Source organism: Heptranchias perlo, chromosome 10, assembly GCF_035084215.1.
Source record: "Heptranchias perlo isolate sHepPer1 chromosome 10, sHepPer1.hap1, whole genome shotgun sequence".
Taxonomy (NCBI): Eukaryota; Metazoa; Chordata; class Chondrichthyes; order Hexanchiformes; family Hexanchidae; genus Heptranchias; species Heptranchias perlo.
In genome coordinates, this window is record NC_090334.1 from 20599193 (window position 1) to 20620858 (window position 21666).

The 21666-nt window shown below is 43.7% G+C and overlaps 1 protein-coding gene across 5 annotated transcripts in view; it reads right to left on the bottom strand.

The window, feature by feature from the left end:
• The window catches only part of actn1 (actinin, alpha 1), a 164157-nt gene that overhangs the window by 77591 nt on the left and 64900 nt on the right, over positions 1 to 21666 (bottom strand). For all 5 annotated transcript variants that reach the window (XM_067991303.1, XM_067991304.1, XM_067991301.1 and 2 more), the window contains exons 2-3: positions 14551 to 14665; positions 13232 to 13351 (exon numbers count right to left, since the gene is read on the bottom strand). In XM_067991303.1, coding sequence (XP_067847404.1) covers positions 13232 to 13351; positions 14551 to 14665 — 235 coding nt within the window. The remainder of the gene's footprint in view (positions 1 to 13231; positions 13352 to 14550; positions 14666 to 21666) is intronic.

The window sequence follows — 21666 nt, forward strand, 5'->3', positions numbered from 1 at the left end:
AAAGGGAGCTATTAAGAAATTCTGCAGGATCCAGGGGCAGCAAAAACAATTGAGTCATCAGGAGTTGTGTGAGGATGGGATCAAGAGGTGGTTCTGCTTGCAGCAGGGGAGCTAGGACATGATAAAGAAGCTGCAGGGTGACAGGGCCAAGGTGACTAAGAGGCAATGGGGGGGTGGGTGGAGAAGACGAGGGAAGATGATGGCTGGGGCAGCTGCACGGATGGGCTCAATTTTTGAAAGATAAAAAGTCCACGAGCTCTTTGCACTTGGAGTTACAGGTGAAGGTAGAGAGGGAAGTAGAATAGGAAGGGGTTTGAAGGGGCCCTTTAAGATGATCCTCATGTAGGAGCAAGATTTTGCTGAGTGGGAGATGGTCAGTAACTTGGTGGCATTGAAATCAGAAATGAGGGAGATGTTTAGCTCAATAGCAGCAGTGTTGTGGTGAGCAGAGAGCCGGAGGAAGGGGAATTAGGAGTTAGAGAGTGCATTGGTGAAGGAGCGAGCGATGGATGTGGGGGTATTGAGTTTTTTTAAAAATCCAGGAGCAAAGGTTGAAGATAGTGGTATTGGAGGTAGACAGGAAAATGATGAAGTGGTCACAGATAGCTATATCGATGATTGAGACCTTGGAGGTGGCGAAGAATGTGAGGTAACGAGGTTGACAGAGTGGTCATAGGTGTGAGTGGGGGGAACCTGTGACCAGATAATTAAAAGTCACAATCATTACGGTCAAACAACTGCATGTGTACGAGTGTGGGTGTACGTACTTGTTTCTCCAATGCAGCCAGGGCTTTGAAATTCAGCGTAAACGGGGTGGACTCCAGCGCAACTGGCACGTGAAGAAATGCTTCATGAAAAAGCAGTTCCACAATATAAAGTACAGAATTAAACGTATTGGATGACAAACAGAAACTTCAACCCTCCCGCTCCCCCTCCCCCAACAGGTTTCCACACTGTTTAAATCAGAAATATGTAGAAAACCCATTAAATTCCAGGCAAAAGAGGAACAAACTTGCATTTATGTAGCACCCATCTCAGGACAACCTAAAATGCTTCAAATCAATGAATGACCTTTTGAAGTGCAGTTACTGTTATAAAGGCAATTGTAAACAATTTTACAACACCAAGTTATAGTCCAGCAATTTTATTTTAAATTCACAAGCTTTCGGAGGCTTCCTCCTTCCTCAGGTGAACGAAATGAAATCCTCGAAATGAAATCGCATTTATAATTCACAGAACAATGCTTGGTGATTACAGACAGTTTTTTCAACTGCCCGTTGCCAAGGCAATCAGTGTGCAGACAGACAGGTGTTACCTGCAAGGTCTCAGAATATACAAATCACCAAAAAAAAACAACAAACAAAAAAAGAGATAGAGAGGTAGAAACATGGAAAAGACAGCAACTGACCCGTTATATTAAAAACAGATAACATTTGTTCGCTGGTGGGGACCAAATTCGCACCCCAATACGCCAACATTTTCATGCACAAGTTCGAGCAGGACTTCTTCACTGCACAAGACCTCCAACCAACACTATACACCAGATACATCGACGACATTTTCTTTCTATGGACCCACGGCAAGGAATCACTAAAGAGACTACACGATAATATCAACAAGTTCCATCCCACCATCAAGCTCACCATGGACTACTCCTCAGAATCAGTTTCTTTCTTGGACACACGAATCTCCATCAAAGACGGGCACCTCAGCACCTCACTCTACCGCAAGCCCACAGACAACCTCACGATGCTCCACTTTTCCAGCTTCCACCCTAACCACGTCAAAGAGGCCATCCCCTATGGACAGGCCCTGCGAATACACAGGGTCTGCTCAGACGAGGAGGAACGCGATGGACACCTACAGACGCTGAAAGACGCCCTAGTAAGAACGGGATATGACGCTCGACTCATCGATCGACAGTTCCGACGGGCCACAGCAAAAAATCGCATAGACCTCCTCAGGAGACTAACACGGGACGCAACCAACAGAGTACCCTTTGTCGTCCAGTACTTCCCCGGAGCGGAGAAACTACGCCATGTTCTCCGCAGCCTTCAACATGTCATCAATGACGACGAACACCTCGCTATGGCCATCCCCACACCTCCACTACTCGCCTTTTAACAGCCACCCAACCTCAAACAGACCATCGTTCGCAGCAAATTACCTAGCTTTCAAGAGAACAGCGTCCACGACACCACACAACCCTGCCACGGTAACCTCTGCAAGACATGCCAGATCATCGACACAGATACCACCATCACACGAGAGGACACCACCCACCAGGTGCACGGTTCATACTCCTGTGACTCGGCCAACGTTGTCTACCTCATACGTTGCAGGAAAGGATGCCCCAGAGCATGGTACATTGGCGAGACCATGCAGACGCTGCGACAACGGATGAACGGACACTGCGCAACAATCACCAAACAGGAGGGTTCCCTCCCAGTCGGGGAACACTTCAGCAGTCATGGACATTCATCCACCGACCTTCGGGTAAGCGTACTCCAAGGCGGCCTTCGAGACACACGACAACGCAAAATCGTCGAGCAGAAATTGATAGCCAAGTTTCGCACCCATGAGGACGGCCTCAACCGGGATCTTGGGTTCATGTCACGCTACACGTTACCCTACCAGCGAACAAATGTTATCTGTTTTTAATATAACGGGTCAGATGCTGTCTTTTCTATGTTTCTACCTCTCTATCTCTGTTTTTTTTTGTTTGTTGTTTTTTTTTGGTGATTTGTATATTCTGAGACCTTGCAGGTAACACCTGTCTGTCTGCACACTGATTGCCTTGGCAACGGGCAGTTGAAAAAACTGTCTGTAATCACCAAGCATTGTTCTGTGAATTATAAATGCGATTTCATTTCGAGGATTTCATTTCGTTCACCTGAGGAAGGAGGAAGCCTCCGAAAGCTTGTGAATTTAAAATAAAATTGCTGGACTATAAATTGGTGTTGTAAAATTGTTTACAATTGTCAACCCCAGTCCATCACCGGCATCTCCACATCATGTTATATAGGCAAACATGGCAGCTAATTGTGCACAGTAAGATCCTACAAACCTCCTGCTGATTACCATCTACCGTCCTCCCTCAGCTGATGAATCAGTCCTCCTCCATGTTGAGCACCACTTGGAGGAAGCACTGAGGGTAGCTAGGGCACAAAATGTACTCTGGGTGGGGGACTTCAATGTCCATCACCAAGAGTGGCTCGGTAGCACCACTACTGACCGAGTCCTGAATGACACAGCTGCTAGACTGGGCCTGCGGCAGGTGGTGAGCGAACCAACACGAGGGAAAAACTTACTTGACCTCGTCCTCACCAATCTACCTGTCGCAAATGCATATGTCCATGACAGTATTGGTAGGAGTGACCACCGCACAGTCCTCGTGGAGATGAAGTCCCGTCTTCGCACTGAGGACACCATCCAACGTGTCGTGTGGCACTACCACCGTGCTAAATGGGATAGATTCAGAACAGATCTAGCAGCTCAAAACTGGGCATCCATGAGGCGCTGTGGGCCATCAGCAGCAGCAGAATTGTATTCCAGCACAATCTGTAACCTCATGGCCTGGCATATTCCTCACTCTACCATTACCAACAAGCCAGGGGATCAACCCTGGTTCAAATGAGGAGTGCAGAAGAGCATGCCAGGAGCAGCACCAGGTGTACCTAAAAATGAGGTGCCAACCTGGTGAAGCTACAACTCAGGACTACATGCATGCTAAACAGCGGAAGCAACATGCTATAGACAGAGCTAAGCGATTCCACAACCAACGGATCAGATCAAAGCTCTGCAGTCCTGCCACATCCAGTCGTGAATGGTGGTGGACAATTAAACAACTAACAGGAGGAGGAGGCTCTGCAAACATCCCCATTCTCAATGATGGCGGAGTCCAGCACGTGAGTGCAAAAGACAAGGCTGAAGCATTTGCAACCATCTTCAGCCAGAAGTGCCGAGTGGATGATCCATCTCAGCCTCCTCCCGATATCCCCACCATCACGGAAGCCAGTCTTCGGCCAATTCGATTCACTCCACGTGATATCAAGAAATGGCTGAGTGCACTGGATACAACAAAGGCTATGGGCCCCGACAACATCCCAGCTGTAGTGCTGAAGACTTATACTCCAGAACTAGCTGCGCCTCTAGCCAAGCTGTTCCAGTACAGCTACAACACTGGCATCTACCCGACAATGTGGAAAATTGCCCAGGTATGTCCTGTCCACAAAAAGCAGGACAAATCCAATCCGGCCAATTACCGCCCCATCAGTCTACTCTCAATCATCAGCAAAGCGATGGAAGGTGTCGTCGACAGTGCTATCAAGCGGTACTTACTCACCAATAACCTGCTCACCGATGCTCAGTTTGGGTTCCGCCAGGACCACTCGGCTCCAGACCTCATTACAGCCTTGGTCCAAACATGGACAAAAGAGCTGAATTCCAGAGGTGAGGTGAGAGTGACTGCCCTTGACATCAAGGCAGCATTTGACCGAGTGTGGCACCAAGGAGCCCTCGTAAAATTGAAGTCAATGGGAATCAGGGGGAAAACTCTCCAGTGGCTGGAGTCATACCTAGCACAAAGGTAGATGGTAGTGGTTGTTGGAGGTCAATCATCTCAGCCCCAGGGCATTGCTGCAGGAGTTCGTTCCTCAGGGCAGTGTCCCAGGCCCAACCATCTAACCACCTCCCCTTGACGTTCAACGGCATTACCATCGCCGAATCCCCCACCATCAACATCCTGGGGGTCACCATTGACCAGAAACTTAACTGAACCAGCCATATAAATACTGTGGCTACGAGAGCAGGTCAGAGGCTGGGTATTCTGCGGCGAGTGACTCACCTCCTGACTCCCCAAAGCCTTTCCACCATCTACAAGGCACAAGTCAGGAGTGTGATGGAATACTCTCCACTTGCCTGGATGAGTGCAGCTCCAACAACACTCAAGAAGCTCGACACCATCCAAGGTAAAGTAGCCCGCTTGATTGGCACCCCATCCACCACACTAAACATTCACTCCCTTCACCACCGGCGCACTGTGGCTGCAGTGTGCACCATCCACAGGATGCACTGCAGCAACTCGCCAAGGCTTCTTCGACAGCACCTCCCAAACCCGCGACCTCTACCACCTAGAAGGACAAGGGCAGCAGGCGCATAGGAACAACACCACCTGCACGTTCCCCTCCAAGTCACACACCATCCCGACTTGGAAATATATCGCCGTTCCTTCATTGTCGCTGGGTCAAAATCCTGGAACTCCCTTCCTAACAGCACTGTGGGAGAACCGTCACCACACGGACTGCAGCGGTTCAAGAAGGCGGCTCACCACCACCTTCTCGAGGGCAATTAGGGATGGGCAATAAATGCCGGCCTTGCCAGCGACGCCCACATCCCGTGAACGAATAAAAAAAAGTGACAATGTTCATCTGCTTTTGATGGAGTTGGCTGAGGAGAACACTGGGATAACCCCCTACTCATCTTCAAATAGTGCCATGGAGTCTTTTACGTTCCCTTGAGCAGGCAGACGGGGCCTCGATTTAATGTCTCCTCCAAAAGACGGCGCTCTGGGCTCGAACCCACGACCTTCTAACTCATGAGAGTGAATGCTACCACTGAGTCAAACTGAGGAGCGATGAGTATAACAAGGTGTAACTGAGCAGACCTCTGCTGCACTCGATAGAGGAAATTATTATTAACAACCTACCTGGTACTGGGGATCAATGCAAGCTCAGAGTAAGAATGAAGAGGAATAAAACAAACAATCTCTATCATGGGCAGTGTAGTTCATTAGGGTTTCCAGTTTTGGCAAGTATTGCTATGGCTGCGGATGTATGGCTCCTATACAGGAAGTGACCTAGTATGACCTAATGTCCCTAACAGAAATCGCATTTTTACAGACAGGGCTGGTCCAAATCATCAGCTGCAATAAGAGTTATTAACTGCATTCTATTCGAACACAAGAATGTGTCCAAGTATCACCCTACTTGGAGACTGACATTAACCTGAAAATTGGGCCATTTTCAACAGAAAAATGACTTGAGAAACTTAGGTAAACGGCAAGCCCCATAGTGCAAGGTTAAAATCAGCAGGATAGCGAAGGTGAGGTAAATCAAGAACTAGTGGCTAGTTGATGCCAAGTTTGGTATAAAATGCCTAGGAGTAAAAGGAAGCCAACATCAAGACCCCTGTAATGCAGATGTTGTGAAAACAGCAGGTCCACTGGTACATGTTTGTAGACTGGTTTTCAGCCTCAGGCAGTATCAATACGTGGTCACCTTAAAAGGCACCAATTACTTACAGAAAAGTTAAGTTTTGGCACAGAGATAGTCTAATGCTATTTGCATTGTGGCTTGTTCTATCAAAATAAGGACTATTATAGTCCTTATATAAACGTCAGTCTTCTGATCTTGGGATACTTGGTCCCACACCTCTCATTGTTGCAAGGAAACCGACTGACGACATTGCTCCATTCTCCAGTTGGTGGTTTTGCCAGAACCCAACCGGATGACTCGTGAAGCATAGTGAAGCATTGTTATCTGGTTACCAAACTGTCTGCTATTTTGTAGTACATGACTGCTGCCTCGCAGACACGCAGCACCATAGAGCAACACGGAGCAAGATTGGTTTCTTTGGCTATTGTTGTCAGCTACTTTTCTGGCAGAATAGCTGGGAAAAGTGGAAGCCAGTGCAGAAGTTAAGCTTCTTGTTCTTTTTTAAAAAAGGTTTTGAAGTAAAAAAATCTTTTTGGCCCTGCAGGCAGACCGGATCTAGATTACAGTAACAGCTGCAGACCCAAACCATATTTGGCAATGGCACACATGGCGAGCGTTTACCCTGGTGGGTTATGGAGACTGAAATTGATGGGAGATCCTTGACAATTGGTAACTGTGTTACACCAACCAGGAGGGCCACAAGTTTGATTCGTGGCCTGCGCGGAGTTGGCTGGTTTCAGTTGGGGTGATAATTGGCATGTGCGTGCCTGGGTCGGGAAAGGGGGAGGAGGGGAGAATAAAAAAAGTCGATCAGGTTTTCTGTCCCTGATCATTATCCCTACTGGAAAACACGTGTGTATAGACATTGCAGGAGGAAAGGCTGAAATTAGGCTGTGATGCCTTCAACAACCACAACCAAATAGCCTGCCAGCAATCACCTTCTAAACTCACAGATGAAGGCTAAAAGAAGAGAAGGCTGAGGGGTGACCTGATCGAGGTCTTTAAAATTATGAAAGGGTTTGATAGGGTATATGTAGAGAAGATGTTTCCACTTGTGGGGGAGACCAAAACTAGGGGCCATAAATATAAGATAATCATTAATAAATCCAATAGGGAATGCAGGAGAAACGTCTTTACCCAAAGAGTGGTTAGAATGTGGAACTCGCTACCACAAGGAGTAGTTGAAGCGAATAACAGATGCATTTAAGGGGAAGTTTGATAAGCACATGAGGGAGAGGAAGGGTATGCTGATAGGGTTAGATGAAAAGTGGTGGGAGGAGACTCATGTGGAGCATAAAGCAGATGGGCCTGTTTCTGTGCTGTTAATTCTATAATGAAGAAAGACCACTAGGCTGCAATATTAGAGGGTTCCTGGCAGATGTGAAATTGCACCCAAGCAAGGAGTCGCCGCCTCTGAGTTTTTTTCTCCCCCCTCCCCCCAAGAAAGAGTAGAAAGGGGAAATTGGCTCAAAAAATAGGGCATGTTGGGGAAAGTTTCACCTGTACAGAGTCCTCGATGTTGGGGGCCGAGGGAGGGTGTATTTAATTTTACTACAGGTGTAGCTCACTTTGGCAAAATCAAAATTCACAAATATAATTTTTTTTAAAAAAAATTATTGGACCAACTTTCTTTTTGTAAAACATACAAAGGTCGGGGATGCTGCAAGGATCCAGCCACAATCCACTGATGTACTGAACATTACATTTTGGTCTGTAAAGTCTTCAGAACACAGTCTGCTCAACACTGTGTCCAAGTAAGTGAGTCATTTGTCAGATAATATTTTGGCCAGCAACTTGTAACTGTTGGGTAACGATATCACACAGGGACTCACAACAGCTCATTTCCTTCTCTCCCGTTAATGAGCATCGAGTATATACATCTGAAAAATGGACCTGCCTGGAGCATGATGAATTTTTGAATGGCCTCTGGGGCTTCTATTGTTCAATAGCAGGGGCACACTAGAGGGAAGTACTGTAATGTACATTGGAAACACGACAAGTGTTCCAGCTCTTCATGAAGGAAATGACAGTAATGAATGTTATAGACACAGTACCATGAGCAATGCTAAAAGGAACAGCATCATCTTCAGTGAAGCCTCTGGAGTCCAAAGGCACGCACGCTCATTGCAGTTATTACAGATCTGATATCCACACAAGAAAATGCCAAGTTACCATCCCAAAATGGTCCACTCCTCCATTTTCACAGCAATTTTCTACATAACATGCTGTGGCCCTCACACACATTACATATCATTCTATTAGTCAGGTCTTCAAGGAAGATCATACATACTTCACTTCTGTCATAACCTGAATATTTAACCCTTTCTGTACTATTCAGTCTCAAGACCCTCAATCAACCCCCCTTAAAATTACTTGAAATTCTCCAAGTAAAAGTTTGAAGTGCTGTGTGGTGAATTTTCCTAGCTAGCTCGCACTGAAAACTTCCTAGCAAGATCCCCATCAGAACTCACGTAAACGTAGAACAATGCCTTCATTCAGCAGATTACACACATGTTTGATACTCTAGTTCATGCTGCTTACTTTGCAGAGCAGTTTCAGAAGTACAGTGGCAACAGCCATAGCTTGTAACTAGGTTTCTGGCCATGCATCATCTCTGATTTTGTTTGGTGGTGGAGGTGGAGGTGGTGGGAGGTTGGGGCGGTGGTGAAAGACCGAAATGGTTCAGATAGGCCGGCAACATAAAAAACTACTTTTAAAAATAATTCTCTTTAATGTCTCAGCCACTTCAAGGAAAAGGTGCTGTGTTTGAACTTTTAGCTGTGCATATGAGAAATGACAGGAGGGGGCCCTTCTTCCCCCACCAGCCATCATTAATCTCCTTACTGCAAGAGCCTCAAGTACAAACCTTGTCATTAAAAACTCAGTCAAGTCGTTAACAAAAGGCAGTAGGGATAGATCTCATCTTCGTTTGAGCTCATCTGCTGACAGTGCTCTTTCACCACCAAGTGTCTGAATCCATCTCCTCTTTCACTTTGTTTTGTGTTACAATTACAATCAGGAAGTACTGATGGCACTTGCCACTTCCCATAAGAGCAAGAATTACTTTCTCACACAGTGTACAACAGTATTGAGAATCTTTGACAGATCACGGGGAATAGGTTTGTACATCATAGGGCTTCAACCGAGGGCCCTGGACTCTCGGGGACTTGAGGAGATGCTGGATTTATTAGATTTCTATACTTGTTGAGTTACCAGCACAGTTAGATCTGTTGCTGTATATGATTGATCAGCATTTTCTGCAATGATAGGACTTCTATCCTCTGGGTAACTGACACTTATCTTTCTGGAGTTATGAAAGGGGCTTCTCCTGGGAGTGAGTCAACACTTGCAGGGAGTTCCCCTGCTTAAAATAAAGTTTTAAAAACCATTGAGCCATATTGACTTCAACAGATCTGCAAAAGACCCAGGGTGAGAGGAGATTGAGAAGAGTTATGAAACTAGCAGGTGGCTCATACTTGCTGCATCTTTTAAATTGTGTAGGAAAGCAACAGTTTTTCACCTCAATTTTCTCTTTTCCCCCCTCTCTGTACTCCTCCTGAAGGCATTGACTCTTGTTGGGGTACATGTGCCAGAAGCCCTGCAGTGTCTGTCCCAAGGTGATCGTTAGTCACCTGTGAGCTGAGACAAAACTGCTGTGATAACAAAGGGTGTTTGATGATGCAACACAGCTGAGCCCAATCCTTTCCTCAGCCAACAAAACATACACACGCAGCACCCAGCAAGGACTGCGGGATAGGAAATCAGGATTGGGGAAACTGGCAGATTTTTCCACTATCGGAAGCCGACTGTAGCACCCCAAGCACTGCCTGGACTGAGATCGAGTAACTCAGCACAGGCTGGGGATTAGAAATGTACGTGTGTACATCAGACGAACACAGGATTGACCTTGCCTGCGATGTCCTCTCATGAGCAAGTATCTTTCTGACACCAAGTGCTTAAGCTCGTGCATGAAGAACAGCCAATTGAATGAGGTACCTGGAGGCAGTCAGTGACCATGCCTTCAGAAAGGCAGGGAATTGCAAGGGGGCAGGAGCAACATGCAGAGTCTTCACTAAAATAATCTCAAGGCAACAAGTCATTTCCATCCCCATCCCATTGAGAAGAAAAAAAGGTAATGAGTAACCATAACATAAGAGCAGATTCTAGCAAGTCACAACAATGAACAGATTAGCATTTTGCTTTAGGCTCAGTAAATTTTCCTCCTTATAGTCAAAGAAAATGCACTTTTTTTGTCCAAGGAAAAACTGCTAAAATGTACTGAAGTGAAATGGTAGAAGTCCAGACAGTGGGACTAACGGAGCACATCTGGAGAGGATTGGATGAACTGCTGCATCTGCACCACCTGGACTTACTGTATCTCTTTTCAATTCATTTAAAAGCAGCCTAAGAAACAAGAGGCCAGCAGCTACTGCAACACATGGCAAGCTACAACATGCTTGGAGACTTGCAATACCCAATATGTTGAAAACAAATCGGATCCACACAGCATTGATGTTCCATCATTAATGAACCAGCTGCTCAATGGAAGCAACAGTGCAAAATAAAGTCACTTTTAATTACAGATTAAAAGAAAGGAGGATAGATGACAGGGAGTGTTGTTCTGGGAGGGGAAGGAATGAATTATTTCAGACCAGCCACCGTACAGTTTCCTCTTCAAAACGTCCAGGAAGACAGGGCAGCGTTATTGAATGTTGCACTGAAACACAAATGTGCTGCAATATGGAGTAGGAGTGGTGCATGCATGATTCCTCCAAACCAGTCAGGCATGTTAATCTGGGGATGCAATGAATGGAGTCCAAATGTTTCAATGGGCAGCTTATAGAGAGACCTATCTTGATCACTCAGACTAGCAAAGCCCTGGTATCATAGATAGAATAAGATGCCCAACCAGATTTAGAAGACTCGTAAAATGTTCCGTTATTTTTAGGCTGGAGCTTAATCCAGTTCGATGCAATGAATACGGTTAAATCGATGATACTGCCAAGGTTAGGCGACAGTCCTCACATTTCACCTCATTCTCACCACAAGACTACTCAATTTTTAAAAATACATACACATGCACATGCGCTGCAGTCTCTTTAAAATTGATTTCAGTCAGACTACAACATGTCCCCTCCTCCCTACTGATCACCCAACCTCCACAATTTAGTCTGAAACATTATGAACTAAAATTGCTGTTTAGACGTCTTGCAAAATATCTCTAAGGTGTCAGCCTCGAGTCCAGTGGTAGCTCACCTGAATCAGAAGGTCATGGATTCAAGTCCCACTCTGAGATCCCACCTGCCTTTGCAGGTGGATGTAATAGATCCCATGCCACTATTCAAACAACAGCAGGGCAGTTCTCCCCAGTGTCCTGTCCAATATTTATTCCTCAACCAACATCACTAAAAAAAAAAATCTTATCTGGTCATTATCACATTGCTGTCTGTGGGACTTTGCTTTGTGCAAATTGTCTGCCGTGCTTCCCGACAATACAACAATGACTACATTTCAAAAGTACTTCATTAGCTATAAATCGCTTTGACACATCTTGAGGTCGTGAAAGGCACTATATAAATGCAAGATCTATCTTTCTTGTGTGCCAGGAATAGATGCTTAACCGACCCTGTGCATCCTTCATATGTATGTCATGATGCTGTTTAGCTCCATGCCGGAAACATGCTGCTCCTCTGAAGTAACTCAGCGTATTTACAAGGCAGCCCAGGCAATTCAGAGTACTGGTGACAGATTGGAAGACACAGCAAAAAAAAAAAAAGGGATTCCCACTGTTGTCGCAACACAGAGCAGTAGGTTTATACTTAGTAGTGCCATGGACTGTGAGGGACCCATGTATTGGGAGTGGACAACTTCCTGTTATTTTAACGGCTAGTTACAATTATGGCAAGAATGCTGCAAGTCAACCAGGTGTAAGAGAGAGGGAGCAGCAGTAACAGTCAAATCACTATCAGTGGAATGTGGTAATTGCAGTTACACACAATTCCACAGCCTCATGAGTTACTATGGCTACACGTTAAGTTTTACACAAATACGTTGAAATGTTACATGGTGCTATACGAGTGTAGACTTCAATGAATAATTTGACATTTCTTCATTATGCTGTTACTGTATTGTAAATAAATATAAAAAGCAAAACAAAGTCAGTGGAAAGCACCTATCGACAGAGAAATTGGTCAAAATCTAAAATCCACGGTTGACCAGATCCAAACCAATAAACCCATGGGTTTGTGCTTTATGAGCACCAGGGGGAGTGCAGACCGGCCCTGTCTGGCATTCATCAGAGTGTCGGAGCTGCCAACAAAATCCCAACAGCATGCAAAAGGGTCACACGTCCAGCAGTAACAATGCTGCCAGGATTACACCTCAGACTATTTGGTATTGAGGAGCAGAGGGCATGACAATGGGATGGTAAAGGTCTTACAGATAATCCTTCATGTCATGTACATTGCACAGGCAAAATGGTCACTGTGATTCAAATCATACCCAGTTAAAATTCCATATAAGAGATGGCGAGTTAGCGAGGGAGAGGGAGAGAAAATGTGAGATGGAAAGCGTGAGTGAGTCACATGTGCCTGTGTCACTGGAATTATTAAATATCTCTAATTAAAGCAGGCTCTGCTACTTACCACGTTGTAGTTTCTCATGGGTCTAAATTCTGCTGCTGGGAGTCAGGTCAGGGTTGGGTAGTGTAATTGAAGTGAGCTGGCACAATGATTCCAGTCCCCATGGAATTCAAACTAAACAAGTGTCAGTATAAAAGCTGCTTCAAGTTTCCTGTCCAAATGTGTTGTTAGCTAAGCTGAGTTATGATAGTTGTGGGGTAATGGAAAATCTTTCCTCTTTACAGCCAGTGATAGGACTATATAAAGGATTCCACTGCCTGGGATGATAGGAGTTACATTCAGGGTAATGTTCACTTTACGGCACCTGTAACCATGGCCCCTCTGTACTTTGATATGGCTACAGAAATCTGGATTCTGCTTTCTTCGTGTTCCTACCTTCAGCTCCAATGGAAACAAGTTTCACCCCCTTGCTGGCGATAAAATCCAGGGCTTTGTTGACATTCGATATCTTATGTACACGCATCTTCCCTCTTTCTGGTTTGGCTAAGCGTTCACCTGTTAATGGCAAATAAATATGCATATATTATAATATTTAAGTAATTTTGTGTTTACTATATGTTTAAATCCCCCTCCCCCACCCTTATTCTTTCCCAAGGCCCATTAATCTGGTACACACAACAGTACAGTCCAGGTGAAGAACACCTCCAGAACACTGATGTCAGAGTTGTTGATTCTGTATGTCCATATGAAGAAGCAGGTTTACATGGGGCTAAGATGTGTCTTCTCCATTCTCCTCCTGCCTTCTCCACCACCCCCACTCCCCAATCCCAATCCAAACCAAGAGTGGGAAAACTTCACTTCTTTTCATCCAACGGCTAGATGAGGTGTGAATGGAGATCCAAGAACAAACGGGAACAAGTCTGTTACGGGCTATAACGAAGAGGCAGATAAGCTAAAGCAGCAGCCCCACCACCCACAGGATATACTACTATAAGTATCATCAATCTGAACAGTTCAAATACCTGACATTTCACAATCTCACAGACTGAAATTCGAACCAGGTAGCCGTCTCCTAACTTATCAAGCCTATACATGGCTAAATAAAAAAAAGTTGGAGTTAAAAGTAAATAACATTAAATATTAAATAGTATAATATGTTTCATCAAAGCTACTCTCTACCTGCCCCATGTTTGTCTCCATATAATCTGAAATTTCACTCCATCCAGATCCCAAAGTGAAATTTTCCTCTTGATATTTCTCACATAGCAAGTGATGCCCGTCTCAGAGGAAGCTCATCATACTTGGAGTAACATGAGCGAAAAACACTACAACTCCCCAAAGCCCTCAAGCAGCTGCTTCCACTTTAAACAACATCTCATCAGGATACTGCAGATCAACTGCCTAAAAGAGCCCAGCTACTGAACGAAGGCAGTTGAGCTGCACTGAGGATAACTGGAAGATCTTGTAATGTCAGGATGCCAGCACACTAGATTCAGCCATGGGTGACAGCAGATGCAGTGGGGATCATAGTACAGGGTACGTAAATTAAAACCCAGAACAGCTATATTGATTGAAAAGCAATAAACAGAGTCACTCCAGAGTTTTGTCAAACTACAGGTAGAGGCCATTCGTCCTCATTTAACAAGAGGGCACCAATACATGATTCCTAGATTGATGCCATTACAGAGTCAGACAGCGGAGATTTATTAGTACTCTAAGTGATGGCATGGACCTAGAACACTAAACAAACCTACCAGAAATAACTTCCAAGAGAAGCATGAGTTTGAGGCCATCTCGAAAATCCTCCTCGATGCTCTCGATCTGTGTGCCTGCCTTGCGGAGATGGGAGTTACACCAGGCTGTAAAGGTCTGTAAATATAATTGAGAGCTCAATTAGGAAGAAATATTGTATCCATGAAAGCAAAGCGCGGGAGACAGACACAGCGAGGCAGACAAGCCAGACAGAGAGAGAGAGAAGCAGACAGGGAGAAATCTCGTCCAATAATCATAAACAATCAATCATCATCTCTTCTGCCCAATGCCAGGTTTAGCCTCCAGTGCCAGATGCATTTGTGGTAGAGTTTGAGTTTTGTGTGCATCCAAACCTGATGGCTACAATCTCAAGGGCACAGCCAACCTATTCTTGAGATCTGAGCAGCATTGCTGATGTCTGAGCTTCTGCTGGGACCAGGGAAAACTAGTTATCGATGTTAAAAAAAAGTTTTTAAACAAGGTTTTATTCTGGTGCCAAGCTTATAAAATAAATGACACATTTACACTAAGGAGTTAGCTTAACTCACATTAATTGGCTTCTACTTTGAAGAATGGGGTAGGGTGGGAATTGCACTCTGCGTACAAGTGTTTTCCTAAACTAAATCTTCATCCATTCTAATCTCAGGATAATAAGCTATTTTGACTCACTCCTGGGGATAATGCATGTCAGCCAAGGAGAAGGTAGATCAGGTGGATTGTACAATACCATCCCAGCCCATAACAGCCCCTTCCAGAATAAGAAATTGAAGGAATTCAAAACAGGTCATGTGTTTCAACACATATCTCAGTGCTAGCACTTAAGAAATGCAACATAAATTGGTAGAGTGTGCTACCAGATTTCTCATCACTGCTATCTGGTCTTTGTCAAGCACAAAGATGTACCTTCCTCTCAAGACCAATCTTTTTCTCAGTATGGAGGCTCTTCAAAGCTCTGGTTTACATTACTGTCATAATATTCAGGCCAAATGCAAACTGAACATTATTCACCAATACTTTCCAAGGACAGGTCACTCAAAATGTGACAGATTTTCCTCTGTACCATGATCCAATGTAGGTGGTCAAAAGAACAGCTCTGATTCATATAGCAAGCAAATTCAATTCGGAGGGGAGGGGAAGGGAAGAGAGGACCTTCAATCAGGAATTCTTCTCATTCCTATCATACTGATTCTAAAACATTTGGATGTACTTTGGTTGTAAGCCACATGCTCTTAAATAAAGACATGCAAGGTCCAGTGCAGTAATTCTGCAAAAGTTATACAGCAGAGTCTAATAGGTCAGTATCGGTTAGACACCTCTCAAATAATCCCAGACTTCCCATTAGATTATCTCTACAGGATTTGGAGTAGTATAAAACCAAACTACTTATAAAACCATACATGCCAACCTAGCTGAGCAACAACTTCAAAAGAAAATCTGGTAACAACCTCAAAAAGCTTCCAGCTCAAAAAAGTCCTAAATATACATGAAAACAAATTATATTGAAACTGCAGTGGGATATAAGCTTTTAACTGAACCTGTAGGTATTGGTTGAAAAATGACACAATTACTTGTATCAAGTATTGAAGGCACAAAGATTTATTTGGTACATTTTCCAACATTTGAGTCCAATGAACATGGTTATTGAATTGTTTTTAATTTTGAAAAAAAGGGGACATTTGCTCAATTTCTTTGAAAACTAGTCTCTATTTGCCATTTAGGAATTAATTATTTTTATGTTTTAGAATTTCTTTCTCCCAGTAGCAGATTATCAAAAAAACCATTGCAGTCAGGGCTGTAGGTAGCAAATTTAGAATGAGAGTCAATAACAACTTGCTTTTACATCTACTCTTAGTTCAAAGTCACATAATTGAAATTATCTGACAATTCAAACTTTTAGCACTGAATTCCCACATTACTATTATTTGTATTATTTAATTCAAACTATTGAATGATTCAAATTTTTTAAAGCACAAAATATGACCAAAATTATCATCAGGAGTAGAATTCAAAAGCAAATTACTGCGGATGCTGGAAATCTAAAATAAAAACAGAAAATGCTGGAGAAGCTCAGCAAGTCAGGCAGCAACTGTGGAGAAATAAAGAGAGTTAACATTTCAGGTCAAAGACCTGAAACGGTAACTCTATTTCTTTCCCCCAGGAGTGGAATTCTTTGGCAAGGTGTCAATTTTTGTCCAAATGTGCTTCTGCAAAGAGCCTTGGAATGTTTTCCTATGTTCTAGGCTATGTTGTAGACTGTATATAGCGCCCTTATTGTAATGAAATGCCCCATAGCATTTCAGTGATAATGGAGTTTTGGATGAGTTGCAATCTGTCATGGGTAGAACCTCTAAGAGCCCAGCAACTAGGGTGTGCAGTACTTGAGCTCAGAGGTGATAAAGATGTGAATAAGTGTTTCATTGGCAGTGGGGATGACATAATAATGGAAGCAGGCATTGTTGCAGAGATGAAAATATGTGGTTTCGGCAGTAGCTGGAATGTACAGTTGGAAGCTAAAATCAGGATCAAACAAAATGCCAAGGGTGTACAGCATCTGGATCCGTCTAAGTAAGCTTCCTGGGGGATATCGCTGAGGTTCTTCAGCAGGAACTTAACAGTGGGCCTTTGGTCTTATCAATTCCAAATTTAAGGACGTTCTTGCACATCCAGGACTTGATGTGGCCTAATCAGTTGGACAGCGCTGTTTGATCGAAGAGTCAGGGTGCCGCCAGAGAGGTAGAGTGAGGTGTCGTCAGCACGTGTGTGAAAGCTAACACCATGTCTCAAAATAATATTCCAAAAGGCAGCTTGTAGATAAGAAAAAGAAAAGGGTTAAAGATGGACAGTTGGAGCACACCCAAGGTGTGCACATGGCTGAATGCAGGCTTGTAGGCCACTAGCTCCTCTGATCAACACGCCAAGCAATTGGTTAGTCCGTCTCCCCCCCCCGCCCTTCTCAATTTTAAGATCACAGTCACAGTTGACCGAATAAGTTTCATTCCACTTTTACTACATGGGATCCTGGGATTTCTAACCAAGTTGCCCATTTTCCCTTGAAAATGGCAAACAAGTTGCATGGTCTACAATATACAAAAAGGACTGCTAATCCCTATAATCTAGACCACTCATTTATGTTAACTGAATAAATCAACTCCACTTTTATTACCAGGAGATTGTATGATTTTTTTTCTTAAAATGCATGTTTTGGATCATATTCCATGATTCTGCCCATTTTCTGTGAAAACAAAAACCCCATGGCCTTGATCATATTTCAAAACAAAAGTCATTTCAGTGGAACTCCGTTAGCGGCTGGAGATTCTTAACTTACTAATGAGCAGCGTGCCATCCCTCGAAGGCAAGTCTGCTCTATTGTTCACTTAAATATTCCATTTCATATTCTCTGAATAATGCACCCTGCCACAATTTCTCTGCCTTAAGGCACACAAAAGACAAGAATGTAACTATGAAAGAAACCCGTCAGCCAATTCTTAACCGCATATAGAGAAGGAAGGATTCTTCCACCACTTAGGTCATATATTTAAAAATATATATATATTGGTTTCTCATTTCCTTGTCATTACCCTACTTTTTTGCAATATAAAAAGGACTATCCATCCGGCATTACAAAGCCAGGCCTGATAATAAAAGTGCACCTTCAATATATGTTGATTTTATAGAAAGAGAGCCAATAGGTTTTATTTTCAGAACAAAGTGGCTGCATTATCGAAGCCTCTCAGCTGTCGAAAGCTTTTAGCACACACCACTTTCTGTTATCTGTTTAAAATGTTGCTGGCGGTCAACTTCCTCTTCATAAGAAAAAACATGGCACAGGGACCAGTAAAATACATTCAATGAGTAGGCTCACTGTCTTTAACTCCTTAGTAACTCGACTATGTGCTGTTTTCATAATTTCCTCTACATTGGTTTGTAAGAAACTTCTAGAAAATAGATGCCTGCTAGTAACAATTTTTTCTTTTTATGTGGTTTCATTTCTATTTGCCAATTTATTCTCCCCCTCGCTATTGAAGGCACTGAGACATTACTGGGGTGTAGTTCCATGTGTGCCTGCTGCCCTCTGGTACCTGTCAGAAGGCTATTCGGCTGCAGAGTTATCACAGCTGACCCCAATATCCGTAAATGTGCACCTTTTCAGCAAGGGAGACGGGATAATGGCCAGGAGTGAGAATCCTGGTCCATTTTCCCATCCAAACCCAAGAGCAATGAATCCAATTGTTCAGACCAGCTAACTCCTTCATAACTTCAGTCAATTTTAAGCTTTAAGTTGCAGTGGGAGCAAAATAACATTGTAAGTCAACGTACCATGCCAGCAAGAGACAAAGTGGTAGGCTTTGTGCCGGTGATGGGCATGGTGGCAAGTTCCCGATACCAATCCAGCTGTTAATCAAGGTGTTTAAAATGATTAAGGAATTTGATAGGGTAAATGCAGAGAAGTTACTTCCTCTGGTGGGGGATTCCGGAACAAGAGGGCATAATCTTAAAATTACAGCTAGGCCAGTTAGGAGTGAAATCAGGAAGCACTTTTTCACACAAGACTAAGGAAGTCTTACTACAATTGCACAGGACTGGTGAGACCTCACCTGGAATACTAAATGAATACAGTTTTGGTCTCCTTATCGAAGGAAGGATATACTTGCCTTAGAGGCAGTGCAACGAAGGTTCACTAGATTGATTCCTGGGATGAGAGGGTTGTCCTATGAGGAGAGATTGAGTAGAATGGGCCTATACTCTCTGGAGTTTAGAAGAATGAGAAGTGATCTCATTGAAACATAAGATTCTGAGGGGGCTTGACAGGGTAGATACTGAGAAGTTGTTTCCCATGACTGGAGGGTCTAGAACTTGGGGACATAGTCCAAGTGTTAAGTGGCCGATCCCTTATCCTGAGATGAGAAGGAATTTCTTCACTCAGAGGGTTGTGAATCTTTAGAATTCTCTACCTCAGAGGGCTGTGCATGATGAGCCATTGAGTATATTCAAGGCCGGGATAGACAGATTTTTGGACTTAAAGGGAATCAAGGGATATAGGGATCAGGCGGGAAAGTGGAGTTGAGGTCGAAGATTAGCCATGATCTTATTGATTGGCGAAGCAGGCTTGAGGGGCTGTATAGCCTATTCCTGCTCCTATTTCCTATGTTCACACAAAGGGCAGTGGAAATCTGGTACTCTCTCCCCAAAAGGCTGTTGAGGCTGGGACAATTGAAAATTTCGAGACAGAGAATGATAGATTTTTGTTAGGTTTGGGTATCAAGGGATATGGAATAAAGGTGAATAAACAGAGTTAAGATGCAGGTCCAACCATGATCAAATTGAATGCAGAACAGGCTCGAGGGGTTGAATGGCCTACTCCTGTTCCTATGTTAAAAACACACTAGCTAGTTAAGGCAAGGAGCCAAAAAAGTGTTTTTGAAATGGTAACTGCAAATCACCAGAGCTGTTCCATGCTCCTTCTAGCAGCTGCCTCAAGGACTGCAACCTCCAAAACCAGAGAAAGTTGTGTGGCTGGGAAAGGGTTAAAAAAAGAGAACAAACTTTGAGGGTCGGAGAAACGACAGAGCTGAGTGTTCTGATTTCTCTAAAACAGATTTTTTTTTTTTGCGGGTCCAAAAAAAAAATCCCCCACGAGATTCCAGCAATTCTTCGGAGTGAGATTGTTCATTTAGTGCAGCGTTAAAGCAGCTTCGGGCTGTCGGGCCCATTGGGCCTGTCCAACACCCGTTGAATCAGAACATTGATTCAACTTGGTCAGAACATTGAATACAGGAGTTGGGATGTCTTGTTGAAGTTGAACAAGACATTAGTTAGGCCACACTTGGAATACTGTGTACAGTTCTGGTCACCCTATTATAGAAAGGATATTATTAAACTAGAAAGAGTGCAGAAAAGATTTACTAGGATGCTACCGGGACTTGATGGTTTGACTTATAGGGAGAGGTTGGATAGACTGAGACTTTTTTCCCTGGAGAGTAGGAGGTTTCGGGGTGATCTTATAGAAGTCTATAAAATAATGAGGGGCATAGATAAGGTAGATAGTCAAAATCTTTTCCCAAAGGTAGGGGAGTCTATAACGAGGGGACATAGATTTAAGGTGAGAGGGGAGAGATACAAAAGGGTCCAGAGGGGCAATTTTTTCACTCAAAGGGTGGTGAGTGTCTGGGACGAGCTGCCAGAGGCAGTAGTGGAGGCGGTACAATTTTGTCTTTTAAAAAGCATTTGGACAGTTACATGGGTAAGATGGGTATAGAGGGATATGGGCCAAGTGCAGGCAATTGGGACTAGCTTAGTGGTATAAACTGGGCGACATGGACATGTTGGGCCGAAGGGCCTGTTTCCATGTTGTAAACTTCTATGATTCTATGAAACCAAAGAGGGAGCAAAATGCAACATCTCTTTGCCCAATTTATTTTTATACATATATAAATATCAGACAGCAGAGCCAGGCGTGGCAGATAAAAAATGCCTCATGACTTTGACCTTTCTTTAAATTCGTTCATGGGATGTGGGCATCGCTGGCGAGGCCAGCATTTATTGGCCATCCCTAATTGCCCTAGAGAAGGTGACCTTACCAGCTAGTGGCAGCACAGACCTGAGGGAAGCGCTCTTCCCACTCTTTGTGGTCCTGATGGAGGAGGCCACAAAGTTGAATTCTAAACTAAGGACATCATACTGTATTGAGGGGATGAAACTGATGGTTAGAACAGGCCAAGTTAATTTTCGGTGTCACTATTTGTTTGTTGTCTGAGGCCAAAGGTTTATTCTACAGGATGTGCATTTGCACACGTATATGTTATCAGTCATAATGCACCGCTAACAGGAAGCTTGGTTAGGTTTCAGCTGTGAAATACCTTGTGGGTTGTTACCTCAGGGATAGCAAAAAAGACATTTTAAACACTAAACTGCATCATAACTAAAGTGTAAAAAAAGAGCTCAAACTGTACTAGAGATAATAGATTTCAGGACTGGAACACCTGCAACTCAAATTGCAAATCAGGTTCTAGATCATTAATGCTTAAGCTCCAACCACACATTTAAAAAAAAATACAAAACACGATTTTCTGAACCAGAAAAAGTGCTCTTTCCCTTTTGAAACCCTGCAAATGATGGCA